Below are 20,941 nucleotides of genomic sequence, written 5' to 3'. Positions count from 1 at the left end.
CTCGAACAAAACTAAAGGTAACTTTAGCCTTTATATGGCTGTATAAAGTTGTCCGAATTATTGGTTGTTGTTAGGCGTGTACAATGTTGTTGTAAATATATTGCATGATGTTAGTAGCCTAGAGATCTAGCAGATGGGTGTGCGCGCCCTTGTGGCCTCTTGCTGTGTTTGGCTACTTTCTCGAAGATATTTTGTTTACGGAAATGCATGCGTGTGGTCGCACAACTGTGCTGTATGCTCAATATAAGACATGAATAGGTATATCCTAATCGTGTCTGTTATTCATCATCATTCTTTGCATTTTTTTTGCCTCAAGGCCTCAACAAGCACAGGCAGCCACATCATTCCAGAGCAATTCAACATGCAGAACCAAGAAGAAATATAGCCGCAAGCGGCAATGGCGGGCCCGAGCACCTGCGGGCCGCAACCCGTGACATGTCGGAATCCAACAAAGCACTGACGTGGTGAATTTGTGAAATCTACATATTTGATGCGTGTGCTATTTGTTTTTGTATTTTATTTTCTGCCACATGTACTTGCTTGGCCAGGTGGGGGCGCAATGCAAGACAGGCCCATTGGGTGTCATCATAATCATAATATATATTAACCTATATATATTAATATAAAATTTCAGACCATTAATTTTAAGCAAAGAAGATTTCTGATACACTTTTTGGTTGGCCAGATGGTGGCGCTATGTTAGGCATGGAAATTACACATGTGAATATCATCACAATAATGATATCCAATTTTTTTGTAAACTTTCAGATCAATCACTTAAGGCATTGTCCATTTCTGGCACATTTCCTGCTTGACCAGGTGGTGGCGCTATGCCAGGCAGGCCCATTGGGTGTCTGGATATCATCATAATTATAATATCTATTAACATGAGAAGTTTCAGACCATTTATGCAAAGCATAGAGCATTTCTGGCACATTTCCTGCTTGGCCAGATGGTGGCGCTATGCTAGGCCTGTGAATTACGAATGTGAATAGCATCACAATAATGATGTCTGATATTTTATAAAGTTTCAGATCAATCACTTAAGGCATTGTCCATTTCTGGCACATTTCCTGCTTGGCCAGGTGGTGGCGCTATGCCAGGCAGGCCCATTGGGTGTCTGGATATCATCATAATCATGATATCTATTAATCTGAGAAGTTTCAGACCATTCATTCAATGCACTGTGATTTATGACACATGTCCTGTTTATGTGGTGAGATATTAAAATCATATCAAATATATTACAACATTCCAAAGTCCATTCACAATTTAACATCAGCGACATCTTGGCATAATGTTTGCCAAATTTCAAATGAAGCTGACAAACCGTCTAGAAGGAGTATGTTCAAATTGATCATGTGAAATCAGCATAATTGTCATTCTTTCTGTTGCCAGTTGGTGGCGCTATGCCAAACATGCATTATGGGCATGTGAATATTATCATTAACATGGTCTTCAATGACCTGTGAAATTTAAAACATTTCAAGCCATGCATGGTGAATTATGACACATTTATTGTTTATGTGGAAGGGCATTAAAATGAATCATTTCGCCATTTCGTCAAATTACAACATATCAAAAAAAGGCTTCACAAATTATAATCAGGAACATCTCGGCGTCATGTATACCAACTTTGACATGAATCGGATCAACCGTCTAGGAGGAGTACGTTAAAATTGATCATGTCCACAACGCACAAAATCTCAATTACCTCACTTCCTGTGGGCGTGGCTAATGGCATGTTAATACAAAAGTTGTTTGTTTTTGGGAGTTACATACACCCACCAAATTTGGTGTGTGTATCTAAAACTATATGCCAACCACAAGTCACAGTGACATAAGGGGGCGCTATGGAGTTCCTGGGCAACGCCCGGTGCCAAGCTTTTATCCCTGTCTATTCACTGTATCACTTGATGTGTGTGCCAAATTTCATGCGTTTTCACCCATGGGAAGCACCTCTTTTGGCATCATGATTCATCACATATTAGTCTGCACAAAATCCCAAATACCTCACTTCCTGTTGGGCGTGGCTAATGCATTGTACATACGAAAGTTGTTCATCTTGGGGAGATACAGACACCTACCAAATTTGGTGTGTGTAGCTGAAAGTATATGCCCACCACGGGATCAGTCATCTAAGGGGGCGTAAGGGGGCGCTAGCGAGTCTCTGGGCCATACCCGGGGCCAAGCGAAAGAGTTTCGACCATGTTAACTACCTCAAAAACAGGAGAGCAAAAAAGTGGAATAACAATAATAATAATAATAATAATCCTTACAAAAACAATAGGGCCTTGCGCCCTTCGGTGCTCGGGCCCTAAATATTGCCGCAAGCGGCAATGGCGGGCCCGAGCACCTGCGGGCCGCAACCTGTGACATTTTAGAATCCAACAAAGCACCGATGTGGTGCAGTTGTAAAATGTACATATTTGATGTGTGTACTATTTGTTTTTGCATGTTATTTTCTGGCACATTTATTTGCTTGGCCAGGTGGGGGCGCAATGCAAGGCAGGCCCATTGTGTGTCATCACAATCATAATATATATTAACCTGAGAAATTTCAGAGTATTCATTTTAAGCAAAGAACATTTCTGATACACTTTTTGGCCAGATGGTGGCGCTATATTAGGCATGTGAATTACACATGTGAATATCATCACAATAATGATATCCAATATTTTGTAAAGTTTCGGATCAACCAATAAAGGCATTACCAATTTCTGGCACATTTTCCTGCTTGGTCAGGTGGTGGTGCTATGCTAGGCAGGCCCATAGGGTCTCTGGATATCATCATAATCATAATATCTAGTAACCTGAGAAGTTTCAATATCATCACTCCCATGGTATTCAAAGACCTGTGAAATTTAAAACATTTCAAGCCATGCATTGTCACCTCACTTCCTGTTGGGCGTGGCTAATGCATTGTACATACGAAAGTTGTTCATCTTGGGGAGATACACACACACCTACCAAATTTGGTGTGTCTAGCTGAAAGTATGTGCCAACCACTGGATCAATCACCTAAGGGGGCGCTACTGAGTCCCTGGGCCACGCCCGGGGCCAAGCCTTTATGCCCATGTAGCCATTGTGATACCAGATGCGTGTGCCAAATTCCAAGACTTTTCATCCATGCTAACCACCTCAAAAAGAGCAAAAAGGTGAACAAATAATAATAATAATAATAATAATAATAATCCTTTCAAAAACAATAGGGCTTCGCACCTCTCGGTGCGCAAGGCCGTCCCGGCCTCGCGCACCGTCGGTGCTCGGGCCCTAACCAGTTGAAATGAGGGTTTACTTTGGGGGGGAGATAACACTTGTCATAATGACCATAGGCTAAAAAATGCACAACAACAAAGTTGCATTTTAATGGGAAAATGTCACCACAATAAAATAAATCTAGATATGCGTATGCAGTAAGACACCATTTAGCTAACACCAAAATAACAGGTACATGTATTGTTTGACATTAGTGTAAAATCTCCCACTCTGTATTCTTGCTTGATCAGAGGTTAAAGAAACAGCTCATAATACATTAAATCGGTCTTCAGTAAAAAATACTGGGCTTCCTTAACATTTTCATACCAAATTTCACCAAATACCACAGGCTGGAAAAGAAAGCTGTGATTGGCACTGAGCTTGAGTCATTAACATCAGTGGCAGAGAAAAGGATCCTGATTAAAATGCTGTAATGGACAATGACCACAACCCCTTAAACAGCACTTTCACGAGACATGGGAACATTTTTAGTGGCAGACTCCTATCACAGTCATGCTTAACAGACAGGTTGGGCGTTTGTTCCCTGGGCCATACAGCTCTTCAACTTGTCACAGAAGTAGAGGGGTGAAATGTATTATTGTGCAGTCTGCTTCTCTCTGTCCCTACCATATCATGCCAAACTACACCTAGACCATCTTTTACTGATTATGACTATAAACAAATAATGAATTGAAAGTTATGAAGTATTAAGGATTTGTATTCTTAATTTCTTTTTTTCTTTGTATGGTTAATTCTCTTTTTACCTTTTTGTATTTTCCATCAGACACAGTATTCACTAGTAAGATCTTTGCACTACCTCCATGGCACACAATACCATAAAAGCTCACTTCCACTTATGCATACAATCTGGTGGATAGACCATCATCTTATAATTGTATAACCTTAGTGTTGTTATTGTTCTATATGCGTGTATTATACTGGGTGTCTAAATTTCCCTCCTGCCTGCCTGTCAAATACTTACCAGGCATAAACAAATAGAAATATTTGCAATGCAACAAAACAAATAATCTTGTCAAAGCAACACAAAATAAACAGAACTAAAACACTGTCAAACTGATTGTTTATTGAAAAGATTTGTTTTGTTGATGAGGGCAAAATTGAGTTAAAGTCCAGAGATGTGTTGTTGTGAGTAAGTGGGGTTCACTGTGATGTTGCCATTATGCTTGACACACCTGTAGAGAGAGATTGGAGAGGAGCATTATATAAATGGTACATCCAACACGTGGATCTGTACAGAAATGTCACATGTAGGTTTTTACCCCGCCAGTCATTTTAGGTTGACCTTTAGGGTGATCACTTAAAACAAGACAATGCTTACATTTCAAAATGGTTGTGAAATATGTAATTAGCAGTATTTTAATCTAATTGGAGAGGAGGAAAAGAGTAGACTTCACCCCCCGCACCTTATACAGAATATCCCTTACGGCCAATTCCAACGTCTGAGACGTATCTGTGACAGACAACGACTTCAATGAACAGGCCGAGTCAATGGCTAGGAGGTTTTCGGATAGGGCGTATAGGCCAGAAGTTATTTCCCAAGCTAACAGTAAAGCGCAGGCGCTTTAACGTAACGTTCTACTTGAGAAGAATACACATAAACGGACTAATAAATCACCCCCATACTTAGTCACTACTTACAGTAGACACCCCCATACTTCGTCACTACTTACAGTAGACACGCGGCCCGGATTAAAAACATTTTAAGGAAAAACTGGCCGATCATTGAGAGTGATAGCCAATTATGAGAAGTGTTTCCTGAACCTCCAGTAATATTGTTCAGACGCGCGCCTACTCTTAGGGATAAGTTAATGCGCTCATACCTCCCACCTGAGCGAAGACTCCTGGCTCAGAAAACCTATAGGTACTTTTAAATGTATGCATTGCCCCCATTGTGCCAATGTCAACCAATCCAAATGTTTTTTGGACGCAAGAACCAACAAAACATATGAATTAAGGGATTTTATTAACTGTAACACAACATTTCTAATTTATCGTTTGGCATGTCGATATATGGCATGAGGAGGGGTTCTTTTATGTCGGCCGCACAAAAAGACGGTTAAGGGACCGTCTTGCTGAGCACAAATATGCCATCAGAGTGGTGAATAAAGATTACCCCATGGCTAGACACTTTAACGAGTACCACAACAAGAACGACTCCTTGTTAACTATACAGGGCATTGAGCATGTCAGACCTTTGGCGAGGGGGGGGCAATAGGTTACAGAGGTTGAACCAACGAGAGTCGTTCTGGATACATCGCCTGAATGCTATGGAATATCCTGGTCTAAATGAAGACAACGATTTCACTTGTTTTTTATAGTGATGTAGGCCTACTGATGTGAATATCACTGTATTTTGTTAATATATTTTTTTATTTTACATTTCTTTTCTTTTTTCATTTTCTTTCTGCTGTGTTAATGTGCAAAGGATCACCTGTTGTAGAGTATCTACGTCTTTTCTGGTCATATGACCTCTTGACCCTATATAGGTGAGGCCTAAATCCTCATTCACTTGTACATGCCCTGAAGAAGACCAAGTGTGGTCGAAACATGTTGGCGTTTTAAACTATGGATTAGCCAGTTACAAATAAAGGCTTTTTAAATATACCTTCCTCAGTCACCTTTCCTGGAGTGCCTGGATTCATTTTCCTTCTCAGGAGGAAAAGAGTGTTTCAGGAAAAGTTTGCACTGAAAGCCACTCACTCCACTTAAGATTCAGGGTGTCATTGATAAAATAAAGATTGTGTTAACCTATTTAGCCCTTAGATGTCGATCCAGAAAATTGCAGGCTAAATACCTTCTGTAAATTTGGCCCCAAGTGCTCCAAGTTTTTTTTTTTTTTTAGTAATTAAATTTGACATAAGTGTCAAGCAGGTGATGTGAAGATGTGATGTGACATCAGAAGTGAACCAGGTTTCAGTGATGCTATAATGGTTGGCAGGAAATGTCAATTAACACTGTCAAGTCTTAAGAAATTAGAATGAACATCAGAATAAACATCAGAAATACATTGGACCTCATTTATGAAATGAACGTACTAGTTAAAAACACACTCATTTCGACGGAAAGCAAGTCATTTATCAATTTGAATGCGAGTGGTGGCTAGGCTGGAATCTCACGTCAAGTCTCAACTTGTCAGGGTACCCCCAGGATAATACTAACTCTGGTCAGTATAAGATAATCTAAAATTAGCCTAGTTGTCAGGTTAGCACAGCAACCACACACACATTATTCATTACTGAACAAACCAAATAGTAGACAGTATTATACTTTTCATTAGCCTAGTTATTTTGCTGTAGGCTATTGCTGTAATGCTTTATGTGCCCATTACAAACGGTGCTGGCTCATACTTGCCCTGACTCGTAACATGGAGCAACCCTTTAGGTTACCCTCGGAGTGGAGCGGTGGGGTGTCACTTAACATTTGTTGATGTAGAGGAAGGTCTTCTTTGACCAAAAAGTGCATAAAACATGCAAGTTCAAAATCCCCCCAGTAGCCTATTACATCTCCGTTTTATTTGCCTACCTACTTCTCAGACGAAGCACTGGTCAATTTAGGTGGCTAAAAATATTATTATATATATATATTTTATATTTATATTATAACGCAAACATAGCAGTCATCTACACATATTCCGCCCCTGCCACCAAAAGTTGACAAATTTTAAAAGATGTGCTGCTGACCTGAGGCAAAACAATATATTCTTCAGAAATATAGCTAATAAAGGGCATAACAAACATAAAATACTATATTCATTATCTCGAGTTCAGTTGAAAATAAGGAACTTTTCAACATGAGTGCACTGCCATTTTATAGGCCTATAGGCCTGACGTTACATCTAGTTATTAATTTACAGGCCATTCAATCATTTTACTAACACGGCAGTTATGAAGAATTATGTGTATGTAACTCATGTCGAAACTATGTAGGCTACATTACAACCCATTCAGCACGTACTAGCTACACTTACCATATCCCATGTAAAACGGTTAGCTTGCTAGCTAGCTAACTGTGGAACTTCAGTATAACAAGCATAGCCAATTATCTCACCTAGTTGTAGGAAAAAGGCTACGTTCATATTACAAATGATAGAATGAATGTGTGACTTATGTTTAGTTGATGTTATGACATGTAAAGTTAAGCTTGCCGAACTTAGTTATAGTCAGCCACGGGCAGTTTGACTGTGCCTACATTCGTGACACTCCTGTTAGTAGGCTAAACTAGGAAGAGCAGAGGAACATAATGGTCACATTAATCTCATAAACACACAGATAACTCTTACAACCTTATTTTGTGCTTTTTATTCATGTGTGTTTCAAGATTTAGTAAGTATAAGCCCTTTTCGCTCCCCACTTCGATGCAGCATGGTTTCCATTATTCAAACAGCTCCCTTTCCCCTAAAAGGGGGCGTGTACATGCAGCACGGTCTAGCTAGATCCAGTGTGGTGTTGTAGTTGTTCTAACGTTACTAGTTGTTGCAACAGCTTGTGAAAAAACGACAGTTTGTTACACCAAAAAGAATGTTAATCTTGCGATAAAAAAAAAAATGACGCCGTTAAAATGGGTTTACGTTAACTCCGTTAATAACGCGTTTAACTGACAGCACTAATGGGAATACATCTTGCCAATCATGTGGAATGTTGTGAATACATTGTGCCAATCATGTGTTGTGATCTCGCAGATGGAGCGAGGTTGGTGTGTCGTGATTTGTGTAGCCTTGCGCACACGCAGTTCTGCTCGAAATAGATGCCCGATAAGTGCCCAAAAAGCATTACAATATGGCTGCTGAGTGGAGGGACTTGCCTCCACTTTGGACTTTGGAAAGGACTTTGGTCACGCCCCCGAGATGAAAATTCGCTGGCCAAAATTCACGAGGTGTTTCGCTGTGTGGAAACCGACCGTAACTACCGTTTTCAGTCAACTTCATGGCTTATTTAGGATAAAATAGCCTAGACTGTGTTTCTAGAGCTGCATTAAATGAACTCAACTGACAACAGGTAAAGCCATGATTCGGTCATTGAGGCTCTCTTTAAAAACAAACTTTTGTCTTTCCGAAGTTTATTTTTGTAGTTTTGTATTCCGGAGTACAGTAGCCTATTTGCCTAATGCCTTGACCATATAGTTTTTCCTACCTGTTTGCCGTTTAAACTCCAGTTAAAAGACTGGCACCGCTCTGAACTTTCCTGCCAGTAATGGTTTATGACATCAGCCGCTACATCTCAATTGGTGACATGACATTTTGGAGCATAAACCTTGACATAGTAATGCCCCTGAAGCTACAGCATAGCTCATTTGCTCAAGTCAATGTTCCACAACTAAAGATGACCTCCTGATGGATTTAGGTTGTTGGGGAAAAAAGGGGAAAAAACAGCTCCACCATGCTTTCTAACCAAATGGGTCATATGAGGTAGATCATACTCACTTTCAAAATCAATCTTCTCCACAATGTTCTTGGGTTTGATGCTCTCTTCCTGGTTGAAGATGAAAATCATACCCTCTTCATCCTCTGTCCAGCCATATTTACTCATCCACACTTTCACCTGAGTGTCTAGAGATCAAAGAGAAGACAAAGGACCCAAATTAAAGCAAGAGGCATCACTACAAAATGACTTGAGTATGCTACATATTTTAACCTTTCTGTTTCAATATGGTTTGGGCCCCTTCCCCTAGATTTTTGCCCTAACCCTCGTTTTTGCATGTTCACGTGTAGAGGTAGGGTGTCCCATTACTTTAGGGAGCAAGGGGTAGTGCCATTTTCCCCTTATAATCAACCCTCAAACTATAGTGAGGTCCGATGCGGGTTTAAAGCGAAGTGGGAGATAAAACTAGAAAATGTAATTTCAAGGAAATTACCAGTGCATGAAAATATAAACATACTGTATATTAACATAAAATGCCAAACAAACTTTTATTTGGAAACAGTTGGCAGGAGTCATAGTTGATAACAACTGACAGTTGAAATGGCTGAACAGTTAAATAGTTGATTAGTTTAAATAGTTACATTATTTAATAGTGAATTATTGTAGTGAGGACATTTATTTTGAAACAGTTGTGGGCAGAGGAAATAGTAGTCTTAAGAGAGCCAGATTGTATGCTTAAAGCCTGAGACAGAGTATATAGTTTAAAAGTTGAATGTAGATAGTTGAGCTGAATGTAGGCTACCTATGGCGGCCCGCATCAAATTCAAGGCTCTAACGCTTGCCTACAAAGTAGTCTCAGGTTCTGCTCCCACCTACTTGAATGCCCTCATACAGACATACGCTACCTCCAGACCGCTGCGCTCCTCAGACGAACGACGTCTAGCTCTATCACTGGTACACTCAAGCCAATCCAAACTTTTCTCATCTGTTGTTCCTCGTTGGTGGAACACACTGCCAGTTCCTACAAGGGCAGGGACATCCTTCTCCATTTTCAAAAAACTCCTGAAGACCCAGCTCTTTAGAGAACATCTCCTATCATAGCAACACTTACAACAAGTCTTACTGATCCTAGCACTCACCAGCCGTCATAAACTGACAAGTAACTGTTAAAAACAGCACTCACTGATGCACTTATTCTTACTGTACTCTAATGTTTTTAAATTGTCCTAAAATTGTTGAGAATTGCTCTAAAACTTAAACTGTTTACCATGTTGATAGTCGCTTTGGCTAAAAAAGCGTCAGCCAAATGTAATGTAATGATAAACATGCTAACTATGCTAGCATGCTAACTATGTTAACCATGTGACTTAGCTAACCTAACTAATCATTTTTAGCAGTTATGGTAACTAGCATGCTAACATGCTAACCATGTGACTTAGCTAACCTAGCTAATCATTTTTAGCAGTTATGGTAACTAACATGCTAACAATGCTAACCATGTGACTTAGCTAACCTAGCTAATAATTTTTAGCAGTTTTGTTAAAAATGCTAACTATGCTAACATGCTAACTAGCTACAGTAGTTAGGAGTCATAGTTGATGAAAAGTGTTGACATAGTTGATGACAAGTTAAAAGTTGTTGATAGACAGCTAGTGAATGTATATAGTTTAAAAGTAGACTGTTGAAAAGTTAAATGTATATGGTTTAAAAGTTTAAAAGTTGAATGTAAAAAGTTCAGTAGTTTAATGGGTTACATTGTTTAACAGTGGATTATTGTAGTGAGGACTTTTATTTTGAAACAGTTTTGGGCAGAGGAAACAGTTGAATAGGATGTGTAGTCTTAATTGACCCAGATTGTATGCTTAAAGCCTGAGGCTGCAGGTGGCCTGAACACCTGCCATAGGATTCTAATTGCTTAACGGCCGTACTATGATGTCACAACCGGCAATGTTAAGTCTATGGGGATTTTTAATAAGTTTTTCTTTAATAGTTTAAAAAGTATAAAAGTTTCAAAGTTGAAAAGACACAGCAGCTTGGTCCGTTTGAATACCTACGTTACAAAGTTTGAATGAAGTTTCTAAGTTAAACTGTTCAAGAGAAATAGCGTACGGAAAAAGTGGTAAGCAGAATAAGAAGAAGAAGAAGCTGTTGAAGTTGCCTAGGAAGAACAGTACAGTGCATTTTCATGCACTGTAATAAGAAGACGAAGAAGAAGAAGACGACGAAGAAGAAGACTTCGGATAACAGAACAGTGCATTTTCATGCACTGTAATTACCCAGGATACCTTGCGAGCCGGCCAAATTTGTCAACCAAGATGACGGACAACGCTAGAAAAGGAACACTTGCATTGTTCATATATTTTCGCAAATAAGCACGTTAAAATTTCGAAATATGTTGGGATATGTTAGTTTGAAGCACATCCAAAGGACTGTCGAGTTTTGAACACTAATGTTATAAAATCTCTCACAAAGCAATCTGACAATGTTCATGATATCAGCCGAGTGCTTTGAGAGAGTCTGCCATCAAATAACGTTATACATCTGATCTGGGTAGTTTTGTCGATAGAGCTGGTAAGTCCCACCCATCCGCTAAACCCCCAGTGGACCTCTAGATTGAAAAATTGTCAATGCAAGTGAAAGTGAGAAAATAATTATTTTCTGGTCCCGTTTGAATTGTGCCATGAATGTGAACATATGTTGTCTGTGAATTTTTAATTAAATTTCCTAAATTTTCCTCACGGGATCAAAAGAGTATTTATACACTCCGTGATACGAAACATATGTGTAGTACTGTTGGAAAGCTCCGTTTTTCCTGCATAACGTTGTACAATCCAAATATGGACACTTCCTTTGTATCCGCAAGCAATCGTGAAAGTTCAAAGGCGAGTCTAGGCTGAGAACGGAATCTCATTGGCTGTTTTCCAAGGCTGTTTTCTCAAATTGAGTTTCTCATTTTCCAGTAGAAACATCTCAGCCTATGTACGATGTACACCAAACTTTCCAGTTATACACTTAGCAGTATTCTGAAGATATTTACAGAGGGATTTGTTAATAATGTTAATCATTCCTGGCCTGATTTATGTGACATTTTAATCCAAAAAATATGGCAAAAATCAATTTTGGACAGTATATTTTGATTTCCTAGGTAATGAAAGCAGAGATCCTGAAATCCCTCTGTAATTTTATTTTCATCTTGTGTGTAAACAAAATGAAAAAATAATTTCATATGTTCAGATCTACTGAAAATATATGCAAAATTGTGCATATTTAATGAGATAATGCCTAATGTGCATAATTAAACATTTGAATGTCCAAATCTTGCAATACATTTTTTGTTCATACTTGTGTAAGTAATCAACTGAGGAAGTTTCATGGTGATGTCTATTATTTAACATTTTTACCCTATTCACCTGTAGTGTCTTGCCTTAAAACCATGGGGCTCAACTGTGTTGACTGTGGATCCAAAACGCTTCTCTTTTAAGCAATATTTTGACAATGTCTCCACCTCGTTGGGGAGGTAGTAGTCTGTCAATCCATCAGAATTTCAGAGAAGCGCAAGAGCCATGACTTGCATGGACATAGTGTCACGCTATTGCACAGTCCATATTATGATTGCGTAAAGCGGCTTTGTGCTCTGCAATTCTCTGTTTGAGTGGGCGTTTGCCCAACATATATCAACCCACAAGGACATGTCAAAATATGCACAACATGGGTGTAGTATTACAGTTTATAAACGCATTGATGTTGTAATGTTTACCAGTGTGTGGGTGAGAAGAGCTTGGTGTTGTTCGAATTGGAACAGTGAGTGCAACGACCGCACCTATAGAAACCATGGGGTGGAACTGGTAACCAAGTCAGCTGTTTAGGAGGGCTCATAGATGTGTGTACAAGTCTGTCTCTTAAGGAGCAGGATCGCCTAAAAGAAAACAAGGGGGTTCTGCTCATATGTCTTTTAAAGATGGGTCAGTTTGTAACACATTTAATGATGTGTTTTATTTCCACACCTAAATCTGAGAATTCAGTGGAGAAGCAGAGACAGAGCTGAAACACGCCTAGATTTCTCCAGGTGGTGTGGCCTGTGGGCAGATTTGGCTCGTTGATACGCTGCAGAGATGTCAGCTTCGACATCAACCAGCTCACGGAATCAACCAGCCATCTCCACGACCTCGCTCTCAAAGTCGGCTTCAGTACTGCAGTTTTTTTAGATGCAAGAATTGGCCGATTGGGATGTTTTTAATCGATCTCTTAGGGTGGTGACCATCTGCTCTGAGAAGCATGTTCCTACTACTCCTGTCTCCAGATTCCCTTGGGTATTTTTCCGTATAGTTAGGTCGAGGAAATCTACCTTTTTAAGTGAATGCTCACTCTTGAACTTAAGGAAGAGGGTGGTGCAGTTAATATATTCCATAAATTGGTTTAACTCGGATAGATTTCCAGTCCAAACAAAAAACACATTGTCTATGGATCTCTTCCACAAGGGGATATTGGGTAGAAATCTGTTGTTGAGGGAATTGTAGATAAACTTCTCCTCCCAGAGTCCCATCACTAAACATGCATAGGAGAGCGCAAAACAACTTCCCATACTGACACCTTGTTTTTGGAGATAATACGCACAGGCATATTGGAAATATTTTTTAGTTAGAGACCGCGAGGGAGAGGCACCCGAAAAGTGGTCCTGTGAGCGTGTCTCTCTGCATGGGGCTACGTTCAATAGTTCCGCATTCATGCCACTCCACTTCCTTGTATCCTTCTTGTTTTCTCTTACTATATCTTTTTTTTATTTTGATTCTTTTGCATTTAAAATTCACACTGACCAAAGATGTACTTGATGCTTACTTTTCTTTCTGAGTGCTCTGACTAGTTAATTGCTGCAAATATACCCCTTACGATTAACCAGAGGTGGAAAAAGTACAAAAATATTATACTCAAGTAAAAGTACCAATACTTTGATGAAATATTACTCAAGTACAAGTTAAATTACCCATCTGAAAATGTACTCAAGTAAAAGTAAAAAGTAGTTCATTTAAAAGTAAAAGTTACGTTAAGTAAAAGTCACTTAGTTACTTTTTGTTGTGTGTGTGTGTGTGTGTGTGTGTGTGTGTGTGTGGGTGACCGCGAGAAACAGATCCATGTGAAAAATCACCAAAGTTCTCCAAGTTTGAGCAGCAGTTGATTTTCAAAGTTAATTGTGCTCATCCTTGCTCGCTTTGCAGTGAACAGTAATCCAGCACAACTGAAAAGCTGCTCAGAGGCATCGGAGGCAGGCCCATGTTGAGTTTCAGAGAGAAACTCTATTTGTAAAGGGGTTCAGCAGATCCAAGGGTCTCGGACTGTGGGAAAAGTGGGACTGATTGCAGGGCCCCAATGGAGGAGAGGGCCCTTGAAAAGTCTGGAATATTTTTTTTATTTTACCTGAATATTTAATACCAAATTAAATGTCAAAATGAATGTCAGACGAAATGTAAAGTTTGACTGACTACATTTTGTATACAAAAAAACAGTGAAGACTGTCTAAGGCAGGGGTGTCAAACATCAGGCCCGCCAGCAGGTTTCATACGGCCCCCCAGATGTTTTGGGTAGGAAGGGAAAATTAGGGGAAAAAAAAAAAAAAAAGAAAGATATCTACATCCAGTTGTCTTCAACAATGTGTTATAAGCAATATTTTTATGATATGACAAATTGATTAAACCTAACACTACAAACCATCCTCAGCAAGGAATAAGCAGAAAAACTAACATGGAAGTAGGGCATTTCAAGACAGAAAGATCAGTATATGACATCATTAGTACATTATTGTGTAGGCTACTTGTTTGCTTATAAGTGATCTAATCAAACACTCTGATACCCATGCAGAAAAATGATAATGACCATGACAGCCCCCCCACTACCTAATATGAGTTTGACACCCCTGGTCACTCTCACACTCTCCCTTGTTAAAGCGCAAAATGGTTTGGTCCGCCTGCACAATGATTCATAAGGCATCTCATTTTGTTTACGTAGTTGAGCATTGCTAGCAGTGGACTGCTAATTGTTGTGCTGCTGGTGCAATGTCTTTCTCCAAGAAAACCAAGTCGGATTACCAAAAAATAAAGGCAAAAACAGGAAAGAAAGATCAAAATGAGGGGAAATGGCTGCTAATAAACTTCTTTCCAAAGAAAAGGGAGCACAAACGTTAAAAACCCTTACTTTCGGTTGTTGTCTTAACTTATTTTTTTTTTTTACTCAGTAACGGATGGGATTTGTGATGTAGCGAAGTACAATACTTCACTCAAAACGTAATCAAGTAAAAATAAAATAACCAATTTTAAAAACTACTTAAAAAATACAAAATACACAAAAAAAACGTCAATACAGTAACGTGAGTAAATGTAATTCATTACTTTCTACGTTTGCCATTAACCAATGCCGTGGCAGAGGGAGGGGAGAAAGGTCTTTATTATCTGTGCAATGTTACCAGTATGGTTTCACTCTGAGGAAGACACAGTGATTGTTGTTTGCACCATAAAGTTTAAAAGTTTAAAAGTATTCGGAGTGGTCATCCCTGGGTCTAGTCTCCTAGAAGTAGTCCAGCCTGTCTCTCTGACCTTACTCAAATTGTTTGAACAATGATCTACATTGCAGGGTTCCCACTCTTAAGTGAAATGTAAAATTCCATGACTTTTTCTCTGACAAAAAAAAATGAATTTTCATGACCTACTTTATAATGAAGGGTACAAGATTTCAGAACAGTCACGTAGCGTTCAATAATCTTTTACTTTTTTTTAGAGCGGGAGATGAATAAATGGGTATTGAATGAACAAAGTTGGGCTAACCACAACTACTCAAGCAAGCAGTAAAGCTAATAACCAGAGATACACCAATTCTGAATTCAAAATTCCCTGATATTCCATGACTGTCCCCACAATGATAAAATTCCCTGACTTTCCATGTCTGGAATAGACTTTCTAAAATTCTATGATATAAAGACATCTATGTTCAGGGTGCGTCTTCTTACCCAATGGATCACCCAACATTTCAGCCAAAAGCCTGTGATCAATGTTCTGGTAGGTGATTCCCACAACATGGCAGATAACTGAAAACAGAGACAAAAAAATAACACATTAAATGGTACAAGTGTGTTGATATTTTCCAAGATTGAATAAGATGAATCAACTAGTAGTGACTATTTTGTACAGACCATATCAATTTGTTAAAAAAACACTATTTCCCTAGCTGCTACACAATTCTACACACATTTTGTGCTGCAGGCACTCTCATCACTCAACTGTGGCATCCCACCAGCAATGCACTGAGAGAACCACAAGGGCAATTCACTTTATGTAGGCCTGGGCATGCCTTCACACCACACATACCTGCACATACGCTTCCTCTAGGCAAAGTCTGTTCTCAGGGATGCAAACACTTGTGGTGAAAAAAAGGACACATAAGCTACAGGTGGTCTAAGCGCTTATGTCTAGCAGCATAAATGGAATTACCCGACGAGTCTGCAAAAATAGTGCAACTACCTGACAAAATTTGCCGAGATTTATTTCGTCCTCCTGCAATTATTAACAATGTTCTTTTTGTTGCTGTTGCTGGGCTTGCCCAACCTGCGGTTTATTCGTGGTGTCAACGGATATAACAGTGAACCGCACATTTCTAATGGCCATTTAAAACATATGACCATAGATTTTCTGTATGTCCACTATTCTGGAATAAACTGACATTTTGTCCGGTCAAAAAAAAAAAAAATAATAATAAGTCTAGCGTAAACTGCCCTGTCGGCAAATGGCAAGTGACAATCATAGCCATTTGGAGTAGTTTCTTAACTGGTAAAGTGATTACAATTTTAACTATCTGATATCCAGTTTCAGATATACTGTTGTAACAATCGCAAGACTGTTACAGTCCAGAGGGGTATTTCACAAAGGCAGAATTAAGACATCCAAGATAAGTGATAAAGCGAGGTTTTACATTGCGTTGTCTGGTCATCCTAGCTTAACTCATTTCACTAACGCCAATCCAGGATCAGTAGGAGCGACTATGTCAAGCCAGGTGTAAGTAATTCAGGATGTGTGCGCGTTCTCGTTTCTGCCCCAAAGAACTCACGGTTGGAATAAAAAAAGACGCTGAAAATAGCGTCATTCTCACAAAGTGAACAGCCGCTTTTGATATAGACTAACAATGAAGTAAAGTTGTCCTTTTTGGAATGGGGAATCATGGCTATTTCTGTAAAACAGCAGGAGTAGGCGTGGTGGATCAACTGAATGCATATTTACGTATGCACCCACGTGTGAGCTTCCTTGTCTCGACACGCAACGTCATTAAAAAAAAGCGCTTAAAGATGCACAAAGTATGATATACCTTTATATTATAGTTGAAAACACCTTCGAAAACTTGCCCCTCCACTTCCAATCAACTACAGTAGGCTATTCATCAAATGTCTAATAAAATAAGCAAACAATGAGTACCTAGTCCTATGTTAATAAGGCTATCGCAATTAAAATAATAACCATATGGTAGTAGGCAGCCAATCTGTTTTGTTTTGCGAGCAAATACATTTAGCAAATAGTTTATAAATGGAATAAAGCTCTTTAAAAATGAGCACTTGAAGAAGTGAAAATTGAACAATATGAACTATGAATATTGAACAACTCGCCCTCGCATAGATAGGCCTACGTGGTGGGAAATGCAGCAACGTTTTCAGTGCTTTTACGGCAATCTCGGGATATTCTGCTTTGGTTTTGATCCAAAAACCCGCCAGAGAGGTTTCCTCATACACACTCTTAAGACCACCGTCATTTGCTATTTCGATCAATTGCTCTTCCTCCTGCGCTGACAAGTTAGGACTATTCGGGATATTGACAAATGGGTTGCGGACCCACTCATTGGTTTGCCGTGGATCTTTGGAGGATGGGAAGTAACGCTCAAATTCATTTGAAAGCGCAACAAGGTAATCGCGCACCAGCGGCGAGAGAAAGGGCCCTGCCTCAGTCTCTCCCAAAACCCCCACTACTGTTTGGAAAATCAAATACACCTCGGTCCACTCGTCGTCCCAACAAATCAAGCTTGGCTTTAAATGCAGCGACTTTATCTGCCAGTTTAAAGACAGTCGTCATTCTCCCCTGGAGTGACAGGTTGAGGTCATTAAGCAACCCGAATATGTCACACAGGTAAGCGAGTTTTGACACCCAGTCCTCATCACTAAAATGTGCAGCTAACGGTGATTTTTTTTCTGTAAGAAATCTCTGCAGCGGCTCTCGCAACTCAAACACTCTGGCCAGTGACCTGCTAAAGATGCTTGTTTTTTGTTGCTCATTCTAGCAGTTTAGCTAACTTCGTGTGGCACTACCGTTCGCCAAGAACTGATCAAGTGAAGTGAGCTGACCTGAGGCTGCGCAGCGCTGAAGGCAATATGTAAAGTTTTGAAGGCGTAAGACGTAAGAAAATAGACCTTGCAAAATGCAAACATGCATGCAATTAAACAACAGCATATAGGCCTGTCATGTAAAAACGTGACATTATTGCGAATTAAATTGAGTTTAGTTTGCATGCATTTTTTTTTTTAAACTCATGTCGTAGGCTACGGCCCGGTTAGGAATGTCCCGTGGCCCGGTACGGTGGTTGGGGACCGCTGCTGTATGGCATCATGTAATGGAACTTAAACTAAATCAAGAAAAACTACTAAAATGTGGCAAAATTGTAACTCACACTTGCGTACAGAATCTTCAAATCCAGTGATGCCATCAATAAGCTCCCTGTTCTCCTCCAGACTAGTCTGTGATGTATTTACAAACAGACATCATCCATGTCATACATCAAGACAATATTTAGTAGACAAATCCACTGAAAAATATTTTTAGACAACAGATGGGCATTTTGAAAAGCATTAGTGCATGAAAATAAGTCACTTGATGTTTTTTTTGCCGTACCCAGAATGCCTGGAAATGACACGTCTCGAGAAGGTTACCCAGGTAGAGTATCTGTCTAATCGGCCGTTCCTCCTGCTGCGACACTGTAGTCAAGGAAATCAAACATCTGGAAAAGACTAAACTTTTCTCCAGGCAGTGTGTAGACCGTTGTGTTTCCATCTAAATGACTAATATATTTTAAGCACATGGATGAAAATGCAAGTACGCACATTTGCATCCATCAACTAAAAATGGACATCCTTCACAACTGTAAGGATGTCAGTTTATGGAAACAGTAAAATGCAAATAACTGAGTTTATGCAAATAAACCAACTTTCATCAACCTTAGTTACATTACATTTTAAACAAATTGCGAGTTTATCCACCTTCCTCTAGCTAATCTAATTTTTAAGGAAATCTTTTGTAAATTTCAAATGGTTGGTCAAAATACAAATTAGTAGGAAGGAACCCAGCTATTAGGTAGTTTTGAGGTCTAGGTAACCTATAACAGGCAAGCCCTCTATAAGTACAAGTACATTAACGGCATTCCTTTTAATGAAGACTGCATCCTTGTAATAGTAGTTTTAAGATACTCATTAATAACTTTAAAAGATAAATTGTAGAGAAACATATAACCACAAGAGCATACAGTCTAAACAGGTTCCAAAAAGATACATGTGTTTGGTCAATCATGCACTTGCACAGGGTGAAGTCTGTGTGTGGGAGATTTGTCAGAGCCTTGAGCAAGATTTGCGAGGTGACTGTGGTTTGAAAATACGCTGGGTTGAACTGGTAGCTAAGAAGAGAAAAAAAATCAGACAAGTTATCCAGACACATACTCTACAACAATGGAGCGTTCTACTAACATGGTGAAGGTATACTACAGTCTATGGTGAAGAGCCATATAATAATGATAATGAAGAGTTGCAGGCACTTGTTGAGGAACTCACAGTTTGAGAACAGCAAGATTGGCTTCCAGGTCATAAGCATTTTCTTTTGCTTGCGTTTCTACATAACGCTCCAGAGTAGCAAGATTCTCCGGGTTGTACCTGAGGATGACATTAGCATTCAAAACATGCCAGCTGAGATGGGAGATGCATGCTGGTTTAATTTAACTTGTTCATTACCTCTAAAGCCTACATCAATAAAGTGAAAAGTAGATATTACAGTCTACCCTTTATCATACACACTGTAATGAGAACGTTATGCTGAAGAAACACATAACGTTATGTTTAAAACGCAAGACAAGAAACTATGCCTGAATGGTTGAAATTATGTTGTTAACGTTAGTGTTTTCCAAGATTGTATAACCTAATTAATTCAACAAATTCCAGTGTACAAAAATTACAGCAACGCTGTTAGTCCCATGGCAGCTGAATCTAACAAACGTTAACATGGATGAGCAGTTAGTTAACATCTGAGCAGTTAGCTAACTAGCAGTCAATAGTTAGCTAGTAAAATATTTCCTTCCATTTGTTACGAGAACGCTACCTGTCAATCCCACGAAGTAGCTTGGCTACATTTGCTCGCATTTGTTCAAACGACGAGCTCATATTATCAAGTGTGTTTTTCTGCGAGCGTTAAAATAAAATCCACACGTGTAACTACTGATACTTGTGCAAAGTGGCTCGCTACCATAGGAGAATGGGAACGGAAGGATGTACTGTTGGCAATTTACCGGAAGTTACAGTACCTCCTTTGTTAGCTTTTCAAGTTGTCGCCGCCGCCTGGATAGGAGTACAATTAAAGCATTTATGGCGGTTGTCTGTTGGTTGAAAGTGAAACACATCATCTTGGGAGCAAAGGATTGAGGGATGAGCAAATAACCTGATTCAAATGTCGGATATTTGTATGTTGTTCAGTTAATTTATTGGATTACACTATAAAACAATCATCAATTTATTCAATTTAGTTTACCATAGGACAAATTTAGGCCTACACATAAGCTATAGGTCAGGCTACCGTAATATCCACTTTTCTCCAGGCAGTTTTAATTATGGAACAAAAGGTTTAGTGGTAGGCTAAATGCTGCTGGCATGTTGGTGGCATTGAGATATAGGCTACAGTGAGTAGGCTTATATGAAGAAAATAATGTAGGCTAATTGTTACGTTGCATAATGCAATTGTTAATATGTGTTATGTGTCCTGTAGGCCTAGTTTGAGGGTCCATTTGCAACCTCAATGCGTTGTTTAATTTAGCCTAAAGTGTTTTCCGTGCTTACTGACTTTTGCTTATTGAACAAAGACAAGAATGTTACTTTGATTAAGGTCCTACAGTACGTCAGGTTAAACAAATACAGCATACATTATGCACTCTGTGCTGTTATAAAAACACTCAGTAGATGCAGATCTACTGTAACTTTGTTGGGGAAAGTCTTCTTCACATTGTCTTTAATGCAGTTCTGTACCTACAGT

At 39.3% G+C, this 20,941-nt stretch overlaps 1 protein-coding gene across 2 annotated transcripts; it reads right to left on the bottom strand.

Annotated features, from left to right (window-relative positions):
* Positions 1-4,322: 4,322 nt before the first annotated feature.
* Positions 4,323-20,193, bottom strand: eif3k (eukaryotic translation initiation factor 3, subunit K). 2 transcript variants are annotated; one of them, XM_042063247.1, is made up of 8 exons: positions 20,018-20,193; positions 19,477-19,575; positions 19,202-19,322; positions 18,548-18,625; positions 18,327-18,393; positions 15,631-15,708; positions 8,699-8,824; positions 4,323-4,451 (listed from the first exon to the last, which is right to left on the bottom strand). In XM_042063247.1, exons 1-8 carry the CDS (start codon positions 20,077-20,079, stop codon positions 4,420-4,422), a joined length of 663 nt encoding a protein of 220 aa, XP_041919181.1. In that variant the 5' UTR covers positions 20,080-20,193; the 3' UTR covers positions 4,323-4,419. The 2 variants fall into 2 exon arrangements, with proteins under 2 accessions (XP_041919181.1, XP_041919182.1); XM_042063248.1 differs by having other exon boundaries at positions 18,548-18,622; positions 20,018-20,192.
* Between the last annotated feature and the right edge of the window lie 748 nt (positions 20,194-20,941).

This window comes from Alosa sapidissima, chromosome 15 (genome assembly GCF_018492685.1).
Source record: "Alosa sapidissima isolate fAloSap1 chromosome 15, fAloSap1.pri, whole genome shotgun sequence".
NCBI classification, from domain to species: Eukaryota; Metazoa; Chordata; class Actinopteri; order Clupeiformes; family Clupeidae; genus Alosa; species Alosa sapidissima.
Note: the sequence above shows the minus strand (reverse complement) of the source record. Positions and strands in the feature narration are given on the sequence as shown.